The sequence below is a fragment of the Xiphophorus hellerii genome, chromosome 17 (genome assembly GCF_003331165.1).
Source record: "Xiphophorus hellerii strain 12219 chromosome 17, Xiphophorus_hellerii-4.1, whole genome shotgun sequence".
Lineage (NCBI taxonomy): Eukaryota > Metazoa > Chordata > Actinopteri > Cyprinodontiformes > Poeciliidae > Xiphophorus > Xiphophorus hellerii.
This window is the reverse complement of record NC_045688.1, coordinates 16,565,937-16,577,746: the sequence shown is the minus strand read 5'-3', so window position 1 is coordinate 16,577,746 and position 11,810 is coordinate 16,565,937. Positions and strand designations below refer to the sequence as shown.

The window sequence follows — 11,810 nt, the reverse complement described above, 5'->3', positions numbered from 1 at the left end:
CGTTTGATCAGATAAAGACAACCAGACACAAAAAAATCATGACTTTTAAATATTGACTTTCAAATGTACAATTATGATTTTTTTTTAAAGTGAAAATTGGGGTTTTCAAATTTGCCATTTTATATTTTAGTCTTGTAAAGTAAACTTTAAAATATAAAACGATTAAATTGAAAGCCTTAATTTTCAACTTAAAATGTATTTTTATTTTATTTTATAGTTTTGAATTTTAAACATATAACTGGGACATTTTTATTTGCATAATTAAATAATATGTGTTCATAATTATTACTTTTTTGCATTGTTGCTTTGCATTATAATTAAAAAAAAAACATAATTATGACGTACAGACTCATAACTTAAACTTAAAACCAACAAATTGAAAACTGCGTTTCCAATTTGTTGGAATCTTATAATTAAAACTATACCTTTTAATGTCCTGTTTAGCGTTTTTCTTCGTTTATTTTTTTTTCATTAAAATGCATCATAAAAAAAATACATTTAATGTAAGCTTAACATTTTTCATTCATTCTTAGAAATACATTTTTTAAACTAAAAACGCAAGGGACATTTATGAGTAGTGGGTTTATATGCGATTCACCGCGTTTCCAGCAGGTGGCAGCAGCAACCTGGAAAATGTCAGAATTAGCCAATGAATAAAGCAAAGAAGAATTTTCTAACTACTACTCCCTGGGATAAAATTAACGTTTATTTTATTGTATACACATTTATTTAACTATCTTTGAGTCTAAGTTGAAGCTTCGGCAGTCGGACGTTGAATTAAAAGCTGTGTTGTCCAGAGTCTGTGAAAGATAAACCACGTATTGTATGGTAGCTGGTTAGCCAGCTAGCTGGAAGGCTAATCCAAGCTACTGAAACTTTTCAACCCCAGCAGAAGGAAATGGACTCAGACGTTTTGACGGACATCCCCAGAGGTTGGGCTGTTTAAGAACGTAATGTAGATAAAAACTAATTTGTTGGTAACGGACAGTTAATGACGGCAAGGATAAGCATAACTTTAATTGAGCCATTAGCTCATTTCCATAGCTTGTCTATGACATTACATCGGTATGTTCGCGTTGTTTGGGTCAAGCGCGTGATGAAAACGTTACCTTTGAATATTTGGTCTCCACGAATAGATGTAGCTGTTTGTGTCTCATCATTGTGCCAAGTTTGGCTTTAAAATGCAGCGTCGATGCTACTAGCAACATTTTTAATAACACGGTTGTTGAACACACCCCCATGGGACGCATTCAGAGCAACCATTTGTTTTCTACAAGTAATGAACGTTTTCAAAGACAGCTTTTAAATACAACAAATATGTATAATTGTGTATGTGTAGATGGGGATTGGGGCCACTGAAAATTAAAATTCTTAATTTTAAAATCCGAATTCTGACTTTCTCTGAATTCTGAGGTTAAAGTGAAAATTCTGTCTCTTTCTGGACACTTCAGAAAGACGGTTCCATGTACCTTTCTTGTGAGACAGACAACACATGTTTTTAATTAACCATATAATATATTTCAATGCCCGTTTTTAGGTGACCCGTTACCCCTGGCATCGCTGCGCCTCCTGGTGCCCCCTCTGCAGCTCATGGCAGCCTCTATGTGGCAGGTGTTGAGGAAACAAGATGTTACGAGCTACTGGAAGCTGTCAGACTTTGTGTCGCTGGTGGTGGACATGGTCCCAGAGCTCCTGATGGACAAATATAGGACTCAACTGAATTTGGGGTTAAGAGCTAGGGTGAGTATGGGTAGGGTATCTATCAAACATTTCGAAACAATTTAATGTTTTGGTAGTCTGATGTTACAAGTGATGGGAAGTGACTGAGTTTTTCTCCGCTACAGTATATTATTGAGTTATGTCGTAATGAGCATTCCAGTGAGATGATTCTGTCTTACCTGGAGAAGATGACGTCACCACATCCCACACTGGTAAAAACGTTTACTTACCTTTTACCGTTGTCATTTTTCCTTTTAATGCTGCTTTACATATCGACTGTGTTGAATTTAAAGTTATATTCTCCATGTTTCAGATAAGCGAACCAGATGACGAGTCGGTGAAAATGAATTTTCTTGAGTTGATTCAAATTCTTCTCAAAGATCCGGAAGAAAGGAAACACTTTTTCATGGTAAGACTTTACACTTGTTCCTCTTTAAAGTCACACAAAGTAGCAACTTTGTGTGACAAATGTTTCCACTTTTTATTGTGGAATCCAGCTGTCTTCAAGCTCCTTTTTTGAGTTTTTATAGTTATAAAGATATATAATTAATAGTTATTTATTAAACAGCCTTAAACATTGCTTTTATGATCTTATATGTTACTGTCTTGAACTTTCTGGAAATCAAGTGGGTGCTTTCTGGAACTTGCTTGACACTTATCAGGCACTTTTCAGAACTTTCATGGAATTTAGCAGGTACAGTCTGGAACATACCAGGGTGTTTGGGCAAACTTTCTAAGAGATTTTTACTGGTCGCTTTCCCAGAACTTGTGGTTCACTTTTTTGGCTTGTGGAGTTTCCCAGAACTTACGATTATATTCCCAGAACTTACCAGACACTTTCTTTGTAACTTCCCAGAATTCACTGGATGCCCTCAGGAATCTAGCTATATTATGAAGAGGCTTAGTTCTATGAAAGGTACAGAAAAGTACCTGGTGAGTTTCAAGTCATTTTTATTGTTCAACAACAACAACAAAAGCATTTATGGTTCGCTTCGTCCTTTTACATCACTGCAGCAGATCAGCTGAGATCATGGGCATTCTGAAAACATGAAGTTGGGATTATGTTACCAAAGCGTTGTGGCTTCCGGCACGTAGTATAAAGATATGTGTCAGGCCCCGAGCAAGAAACTGTGTTGTTCACCAATCTCAACATGTTATTATCTGAATCAGCATCCAGTTGTTCTGCTCTCCGTCTTTGGACTTGTGCCGCTGTTTGTGCATTTTACCGCATCACTACGTCACTCCCGTTCTGACATTCCAAATTACCCCCATAGTGATTACCGGTTTGAGACTATCCATCAAGGGGAGTCGAGGCAGAAAATACTGTAACTCCTATGTTTCATGACAGTACAGGCCGTTGTGTGCGGTGCCACCAAATATTGTAATACTTTCGAAAAAGCAGAAAAGCTCTGAAAATGTAATTTTTCCCCCCCCCTGCATTTGTATCGTTTTTCACCATAGTTTCTCTGCTTTAAAGGACGTCTTTCCTGCAGAGTATGGCCCTCAGTATGACAGTGACTTGCAGACACTGTTTGCAGAGTTTCTCTGCCGACTGTTTCAGCTGGTTCCGGTCCCTGACCTGGAGCAGGTGAGCCTAAACACAAACTGCGCCGGCAATTATCAAACTGCAACAAAGAGCTGTAGGACATGAAGCATGATTCCAATTAAAGAAACAAGATTATATTGCAGAAGTTTATCATGACACTTCCATAAATATGTCAATAGAAGGTGGACGAAACTAACAGCATCGCTGCAATAACTATATTTGATATGCCATGCTCAGTCCAGGGATATTGTTAAAGGGGCTTTATTATTTATTTTCCAGGCACATAGTTCCATTTTATACCACAATAAAGTAACTATATACATATATCAAAAATGACTTTTAAAAAATTTACTTTATTTAATGTCTTGAGTTTGGGTTTCTGTCTCTTTAAAACCTCCTGCTCTTTCTGAAACTGAGTCTTCAGGAAGTCACCACAACATCGCTGCTCTATTAACCCTTTAACAACGTTGCACCAGTAAAGGTGCAGGAGCTTCATCTCAAAGGCAGCGCTAGGTCCGACCAGGCATTTTGTACAGCTTGAACGGTTGCCATGGGAGATTAAAGGATTTCTCGAACATGAATGAAAGATTCAAGGCGACAATCCATGTATGTTTTTGATGAGGGAATAACATTATAACGTTATGTAAAGCTCAAAGAAGTTGATTTTCCATAATACTGCCCCTTTAATATGCGATGGAATGAGATTGTTTCTTCTACCTTCCTCATTGACAAGGCAGCATACTTCAAGGTAGAGGATCCTAATGTCCTTATAAAATGAGACCTTACAAGTTTTTCAAGTTCAATAGTGTGAATATTGATGTCGGACGTTTTTCTCAGACTGTGTCCTGGCTTGGAGCGGAGTGCTCTCTGTTGGAAGACTGTCTGCAGACCGTCTCTGAACCCACAGACCTGAAGAATCTACTGCAGCACCACAAGAACCTTGGGCATTTAGACCAACATGGTAGGTTGCTTCTTTTGACAGCGTCTTTGTAAACCGTATAAGCTAAACTTATGGTTCTGCTTTATTCCTTTTCATGCAGTTCCACCTGCTAGTATGGGCGACAACATCTCTTCCTCACTTTCTGCCCTTCCCCCGAGGAGACTGGCGGAAACCAGCGAACAACCCGACCAGTCGGACCCACTTCGAGACCTCCACGTCGAAACACAACTTGCACCAGAAATAGCGGAAGTAGTTACAGTTTCTGATTACTCTGAGGTTGAAATAGGTGCGAGCTCCAACGTCGAAGGGGTGACAGAAGAAAACTGCTTTGAAGGAAGAGAAGACACACTAGGGGAACGTTCTGTGGTTGTGTATTTGGAGAAGACAAGCGAAGAAGAGCCAAAAACAGAAGCGACCGAACTTCCATCCTCCTCTCAACACAAAGCTGCCGCAGGACCACATGACTGCCCCCGCTGTGAGAAGAAATTTAAGTTTGCCTCCTCGCTGCTGGCTCACAGCGTCATCCACACTGGAGAACGACCCCATCGCTGCACTGACTGCGGCCGCTGCTTCTCCTTTAGGCAGTCCCTCGACAGACACAGACGCACACACAGAAAGGGACGCGCGTATGACTGCGTGGACACGGCCTGCGTGCCGCACTCGTGCCATCTCTGCAACGTGGAATTTAGCTGTAAGCTGGCCCTCGCAAGTCACTTAAAGACTCACTCTGACGATGGCAACTCGGACAAACTCAAAGAACGCTTAGAGGGTGGGCCAGATACTGATAAGGCTGTGGGTGTCAATGAAGCGAATGCTGAACACACAGATCCAGACTGTCCGGTGGAAACAGGCGATCGCCCATTCTCTGAATCCATACGAGACAACGGCGTCAAACCACAGAATGTCCGCACGAGTGGACGCAAACGTCGACCCACAATGAAGATCCAGGCGATAAATTTACAGAAGCACATGGCCACTAATCAAAGGAACAAGTGCAGCAGGGTGAATCCCTCAGCACTGAGACCTTTACCTATCATCAGGTAAAATCACCTCTCCTCGGTGTTGGTCTTTGATGTCCTTCATTTTAGATTTTGTCACATTGACACTTATTAAAGTCCAATTAACTGTAGACTTTGAAACTTAATGATCATTATTCTTCTGTTTCAGTTCGGAGCACTCCTATGGATCGCCTGTGGTCTCGAAGCAAGGTGGTGAAAGTAAGTGATTTTAAGAAATGCTGCTCTGGATTTCTTTTCTTCATAACTATGACATAATCCTTGAAAGTGAAAATTTATGGAAGGTCTATGAAATTTGACTTCTATAACTTCCAATAGTCACTTAGACGATGGGGACTACCAGTTCCCTGACGAGATCTAATGTTCTAACTTGCCTTTGCAGTCACATTAGCAGTGTTACTGCTAACACTTGCTAATTACTGAAGTGTTTCATTAGATGGAAAGTAAAGTTACATTAAGAGTGTAATCAATGTTCTGCTTACCAGCCTGTGTTGTAGGTGTAGAACATCCACAGGGTGTGAAACACAAGATTGATATTTGATATCTAAAAACAACTAACCCTGCTAAAGGAAAATCTTATTTCCAGACAGAAACTGGAATGTAAATCACTACTAAATTAAGTTCAAATTGGTTTAATCTTGCTGTGTACTTAACTTGGTACTTGTTGTTTAGGTTCTTGAGAACTTGTAAAAGCTACCTGTGATTCTTGTCTATACTGAATAACGGAAAGTATTTGCTTGTATTTATATGTAAACTCGTTGCTTTTTGTACCACCAGGTTCTCCAGCAGATGCCTCAGTAGTTGCTTTCTCCTGTCCTCAATGCTCCTTCCAGGACTCTGAGGAAGGGCAGGTCCTACAGCACATCAAGAAGGTGCACCCCACTGATGCCGCAGATCAACACAGACACTTAAGCTGTGCAGATTGTGGGAAGGTCTTCAGGTTCCACTCCTTACTTAAAGCCCACCAGCGCGTGCACACAGGCGAGCAGCCATTTTCATGCTCCCAGTGTGGACGGCAGTTCTCCTTCAAACAGTCACTGGAGCGGCATAAGCAGACACATTCGTCTGGAAACAAGTTGTCATGTTTGATCTGCGGGGAGCTCTTCAAGTCAGCAACGGAACAAGCTAGGCACAACAACGGCCACGTAGAGGATGGGGACTACCAGTGTTCAGAGTGCGGTCAGACGTTCACCTGGAAGGCTGCATTTGTGAAGCACCTCAAGACCCACGGAGTGGATGCTGGCGAAGTGGAAGACTCGTTTAAGTGCTCTCACTGCAACCTGGGCTTTAACTGTGAAAGACACCTGAACAAGCACATCCTCACCCACAAAGAGGAAAAACCTCACAGCTGCAACTGTGGGAAGAGTTTTCCTTACCGGGCGGCTCTCACCGCTCACCAACGGACGCATCGAGAGCGGCCGCACACATGCACGCAGTGTGGGAAGGGCTTCCTCTATAAGGGCGGCTTGATGAGCCACATGAAGATCCACTCTGAAGAAATGCCCTTCATGTGCTCGTTCTGCGGCAAGAGCTTCAAGAGGGAGCGCAACATGAAGAAGCACGAGCGCTGCCACACCAGGGAAAACGTCTTCAGCTGCACGCAGTGCGACAAGAGCTTTGTGTACAAGGCCACCTTGATCAGACATGAGCTGACGCATTCGGGCGAGAGGCCGTACCTTTGCTCCGACTGCGGCAAGGGTTTCTTCTCGCATGCAGAGCTCTTAAAGCACGAGCGCTTCCACACGGGCCACAAGCCATTCCAGTGTCCTCACTGTGGCAAGAAATTCACCCAGTCCTGCTACCTGACCATCCATCTGCGCTACCACACCGGGGCCCGGCCATACTCCTGCTCTCAATGCGACAAGAGCTTTCTGAGTGCCAACCGGCTAAAGAGACACCAGCGGACGCACTCTGGAGAAAAACCGTATCTGTGTTTAGAGTGTGGAAAGGGTTTCAGGCAGTCTTATCATCTTAAAACGCATCTGAGGACACATCTGTCATAAATACACCTACAGACTTATTAGTATCACTGTTAAATGGGTGTGAAAGGTGTTAAATATATATATATCAATTGCAGTAGAATAACACCACTCATGAAAAATTTCAGAGTTTGTTCAGAGAAATTTTAAGTTACCAATGCCACATATTTGTACCTCAAGGCAGGGCAACAACCCTTTTTGTGAGTAGGGAGGTCGTTAGTCATTCCTTTAACATTTTACAAGGTTTAGATATATTTTTTTTTGCAGTTTCTCTAAAGCCTAGGTTCTCACTGTGGTCTTCTAATCTGGTTTACAACAGAGCAAATTGTCTGTGTTGCAGAGCTAATAAAACCTAAAAACATGAGTTGTTCTGGCACAAATGCTTTCAACAGAATCTGCTTTAAGTGAAAGTGTAGTTGAGAATGTTTGATGAAATCCAAGTTTTAATTTCACCGTACAAAATCAATCCTTGTACAAGGGGCGTTGGGTCATTTAGCTACCTCAAAATAGAAATCTCAAAAGAGTGTAAAAGCCCCACCCAACATTGCTCCCATTACAGATTGAATAAGTTGGTGCAAAATCTTTTGACTTTTCCATCAGGGCATCAGGCTTTGGGGGAACCGTCTGCTTTGTCTGTCAGGTCTTGAAACCTTTGTATTAGTTGAGGTGGTACTCTGGAAAAGTTTGAGAACCAATGTTCTAGGTGATCTGCAGCATCCTATGTTCCTTTCTCTGTTATCACCTTGGAAGAAGGTTTGCATTTAGGATTGAGATGTGTGATGTCTCTTAATGGAAGAGACATCAAAATCGTCAGATTTTATTAAATCTGACGATATTTTCGGAGTTCACGGCATGACGGGTCCTCCACCTTGCTTCCCAACACTTTTAACTCAGAAGATACCTTAATGTTTGTCACAAAAGTATTGTGTAAGGAGTTTCACGTAGCAAACTCCTTACATTTGCAAGTGCCAAGTAGTTTCAAAAGAACCAATTGGAACTTGATTAATAGGGCCTGGTAGGAATTCCTCCCCAAAGATGTTTTTTTTAACATTTATTTTAAAGCTATTCCCACATTGTTTCCAATTGTCCTGTGACCATGGTGTGAATCTTATGCAAGTCTATATGGTCAGCCATTTCTTACAAGCAAGTCCTTCGCTACTAGGGGTGCACCGATTTATCAGCCAGGAGATTTATTGGTGCCGATTTCCTTAATTTCGGGAGATCGGTGAAGCCAAACTTATCCCCTCATCTTATCTACCTCAACAAAGGTCTAAAGATCAACCACTGTCCTCTTTCTCCTGTGAAAAAGGTTTTACTGACAGTCCAGCCACCAGGATTTAACAAGTCACCCCCCCCACTGTTGTAAACTCAGCAACTTACTATATTTAGTGACATTTAAGATGAAAATAATTGGTAACGGCAGGTCTGACTTTAAGATCGGCGATTGGCTGGAATACTGCAATCGCTGCACCCCTATTTATTAACAATAAAACCCATCGAGCTAAGAAAAGTGCAACTCAAAATCTGGAAATAAAGAGTTTTTATTTGAGTGTAAGAGTGTAAGCAAGTTTCACATAAAAAAATATAACAAGGTACAAGAAGGGAGCTTAAACCACGACAGGTTTCCTTTTACAGCAGTGGATCAATTTCAGTCGGTAACAGAAACATCATGAAAATTAGCTTAAATGTGTGCTTAGTGTTGCATGTGTGCAGACCTTGGCTGTATATCACGGATTTTTATGAAAGTAGTTTGGGTAATCGGACACGATCGATGTTGTGGAACATTTAAAGAAAACTACTAAGCTACAGGGCAACTCTACTAACAGTGAGACTGGGCACCACTCTAGCTGATGCAGTTGAGACAAGTCGGAACAAAAAAAAAAAAAAGACAAGAGTAAAAGTTAGATTATCATCAGATGTGGTGATTCACACAGCTATGTGGAGAGTGATGGGGCAGTGGTCGCTCCCCATTGCCTTGTTACGGATCTTATTATCGCACAGGCCTGGCAGCAGGGAAGACGAGAGCAGGAAGTAGTCGAGCCGCCAGCCCACGTTCTTAGAGCGGGCGTTCATCATGTAGGTCCAGAAGGTGTAGGCGTTGGCCTGCTCCGGGTAGAGCTCACGGAAGCTGTCCACGAAGCCGGCCGCCAGCAGCTGGCTGAACCCTTCGCGCTCCTCCGGGGTGAAGCCTGCGTTCTTCTTGTTGCCCTTTGGGTTCTTCAAGTCGATCTCCTGGTGCGCGACGTTGAGATCGCCGCACAGCACCAGGGGCTTCTGGATGTCGAGCTCGCTCAGGTAAGCTCGGAAGTCCACGTCCCAGGTTTTGCGGTAATCTAGGCGGACGAGGCCTCTGCTCGCGTTCGGGACGTAGGCCGTCACAAGGTAGAAGTTTGGGAACTCGGCTGTGATGACGCGCCCCTCCTTATCGTGCTCCTCTTTGCCTGGAGAATTAAGATTTTTTTTTTTTTCCGCCGGTCATCGCTTCCAAAGTCCAGACACAAATAAAACATGCCAAACAGCTGTAGGTCCTGAGGACTAAAGCAGAAAACCACAGGTCTAAACTAAGTATCAACCCATTACTCACCAATTCCATAAGTGACTTTGAGAGGTTCAGTCTTGCACAGCATGGCTACACCACTGTAGCCCTCCTTCTCATTGGACGCAGCCCAGTATTTGTGGGGGTACTCGGGCATGGACGTGATCTGGGCAGGAAGGGCTTTCTCTGAACACTTTGTCTCTTGGAGGCACAGAACATCTGGCGCCTCCTCACGCACCCACTGGGAACGACAAGCGGCAATTAGCTTTTATTTAGTTCTTTTAAAAACAAAATAAGACTGAGTGAACTTTTTACTGCAAACTCACATCCAGTCCGTTCTTTTTCACCCAGGCCCTGAGCCCGTCTACGTTCCAGGAGGTGATCTTCATGTTGGCGCTACGGCCATCTTTGCTCGTCATTTTGTCAGGGGGGTCTTCGTACAGTACTGGCGCTTCTGGTTCCTTGGATTTCTTGGCTTTTTTTGCAGAAGCTGAAGGGAGACCATAAAAGAATAAATATTTAGTGTGTGTCCCCCTCTGTTCATGAAATCTTTATTAGGAACCGCAATGTTTTCTGTGTTTTAGTACCAGAGCCTGCATCATTCTCCCCATCAGCAGACCCATCATCTGTCTTCTTGCCTCTCTTCATGTTGGAACTGGTTCTGCAGGCAAACACACCTCGCACACACACAGCACGCACACACAGCAGCACACACAGCTGGAGTAAAAAAAAAACGGAATATTAGAAACGTTAAAGAAGCAACTGTAAATAAAGCAAGACAACTTTAAACTTCATCTATTTTCTAGTGTAGAATCACAGCAGTCAGTCGATGCTTCGCAAAACTGGGATCAGAAACCAGCCACAAACTTCCAACCAGTGCAAATCCAATTTTGAATCCTATTACAAAAGCTAACAATCAACGTTTTTTGAGCAATTTTTTTTTTCTTTTTAGCTGGATCATCAGAGGAATAAATTTTAACTGTTCCAACTAGAGGTGCACCAATCAGGTTTTTCCTGGCCAATGCTGATTACAGATTTTCTCTCAGGTTTTGACATGCTGACTCTGATACCAGAAAAAAAAATTGATTATCAAACTGCATGTTTGCATGTTCCTAACGTATGCTAGGAAATGACCATCATCTCTGTAAATTTAATCAATGTAATCAGTGTCACAAAAGATTGCTTGAGTGTAATATTTAGCAAGCAGTAATAATTTAGTCCACACTAAAACTGATTTGAGCATTTTGACACTTTCCCTGGTTTCTGTACATTAAGCACATACATTTGTAAATGGAGTAGAACTATTCACTTCCTACAAATGAAAACAACAAGGAGCTAGTTTACTTTTAGTGATTTTATTTTTGCATGAAAATAATCTGCCATAATCAATGTGCTTTCCAGACCATATTTGTGTAGATTGACTATCATAAAAAGGAGATCCGAGTGTGTGCGCATGCTCAAGTTGCTAAAATACCTGTGGCATGTTTGAGGATTTGAGAAACACGAAACGTGGCTTGAAGCCTTAACAGATTCAGTCCTAAACTACAACACCGGAAACTGATGTTTGTGTGTCATTTAATTATGATGAAGGGTAGAGTCTGTCATGCCCGGTTAAAGATGTGGCAGTAAAAAAACTGCATCAGAAAGACGAAGTGGGCTATTAGGCTATTTCTCCGTGCTAATTTGGTTAAGCTGTTACCAACATGTGCTAAAGCTAGCTGTGACTCTAACAAAGAAGCGGCAGCAGGCGGCCTGCACAAGGAATGAATGACAGAGGAACGACCAGCGAGTAAAACAAGCTTCTCGATCATTTCCTCAACAAATGCAAATGTGGCTAAATGCAAAAGTGCGTTTTCGCAAAAACGCACTTTTGGCGCGTTTTAGGAAAAGGTCATGCAAATGTAAGCTTACTCGCACTTTCACAACAGGATGCAGAGCCCGGACGAGCCGCAGTTCCCAGTCAGCCTCAGTCACTCCCCCCAAACACGACAGCGCTCAATGTGACAACGCTGCTAGGACTCAATAGCTGTCTTCACATGTGCCTGAAAAACTACCAGGAAAATAAATAAATAAA

General features: G+C 42.2%; 2 protein-coding genes across 6 annotated transcripts; one reads left to right on the top strand and one right to left on the bottom strand.

Annotated features, from left to right (window-relative positions):
* Window positions 1-624: 624 nt before the first annotated feature.
* Window positions 625-9,089, top strand: LOC116736634 (zinc finger protein 420-like). 3 transcript variants are annotated; one of them, XM_032589239.1, is made up of 9 exons: window positions 625-932; window positions 1,538-1,740; window positions 1,845-1,931; window positions 2,033-2,128; window positions 3,197-3,307; window positions 4,103-4,226; window positions 4,306-5,245; window positions 5,373-5,422; window positions 5,999-9,089. In XM_032589239.1, the coding sequence occupies exons 1-9, from the start codon at window positions 899-901 to the stop codon at window positions 7,222-7,224; spliced, it is 2,871 nt and encodes a 956-aa protein (XP_032445130.1). In that variant the 5' UTR covers window positions 625-898; the 3' UTR covers window positions 7,225-9,089. The 3 variants fall into 3 exon arrangements, with proteins under 3 accessions (XP_032445130.1, XP_032445132.1, XP_032445131.1); XM_032589241.1 differs by lacking the exons at window positions 625-932; window positions 1,538-1,740; window positions 1,845-1,931; window positions 2,033-2,128 and adding exons at window positions 3,690-3,871; window positions 3,999-4,013 and having other exon boundaries at window positions 3,200-3,307; XM_032589240.1 differs by lacking the exons at window positions 625-932; window positions 1,538-1,740; window positions 1,845-1,931; window positions 2,033-2,128 and adding an exon at window positions 3,690-4,013 and having other exon boundaries at window positions 3,200-3,307.
* apex1 (APEX nuclease (multifunctional DNA repair enzyme) 1) lies at window positions 8,726-11,734 on the bottom strand. 3 transcript variants are annotated; one of them, XM_032589243.1, is made up of 5 exons: window positions 11,650-11,734; window positions 10,324-10,451; window positions 10,063-10,226; window positions 9,785-9,977; window positions 8,726-9,641 (listed from the first exon to the last, which is right to left on the bottom strand). In XM_032589243.1, exons 2-5 carry the CDS (start codon window positions 10,382-10,384, stop codon window positions 9,127-9,129), a joined length of 933 nt encoding a protein of 310 aa, XP_032445134.1. In that variant the 5' UTR covers window positions 10,385-10,451; window positions 11,650-11,734; the 3' UTR covers window positions 8,726-9,126. The 3 variants fall into 3 exon arrangements, with proteins under 3 accessions (XP_032445134.1, XP_032445135.1, XP_032445133.1); XM_032589244.1 differs by having other exon boundaries at window positions 10,324-10,453; window positions 11,654-11,728; XM_032589242.1 differs by lacking the exon at window positions 11,650-11,734 and adding an exon at window positions 11,211-11,627 and having other exon boundaries at window positions 10,324-10,453.
* Between the last annotated feature and the right edge of the window lie 76 nt (window positions 11,735-11,810).

Coding starts and splice junctions, on each gene's coding strand:
- LOC116736634 (XM_032589239.1), top strand. CDS start 899: ATGGACTCAGACGTTTTGACGGACATCCCCAGAG. Junction 3,308..4,102: donor CGGTCCCTGACCTGGAGCAG/GTGAGCCTAAAC, acceptor CGTTTTTCTCAG/ACTGTGTCCTGGCTTGGAGC. Junction 4,227..4,305: donor TGGGCATTTAGACCAACATG/GTAGGTTGCTTC, acceptor CTTTTCATGCAG/TTCCACCTGCTAGTATGGGC.
- apex1 (XM_032589242.1), bottom strand. Junction 10,227..10,323: donor GGAGAATGATGCAGGCTCTG/GTACTAAAACAC, acceptor GTCTCCCTTCAG/CTTCTGCAAAAAAAGCCAAG. Junction 9,978..10,062: donor TGAAAAAGAACGGACTGGAT/GTGAGTTTGCAG, acceptor TGTCGTTCCCAG/TGGGTGCGTGAGGAGGCGCC.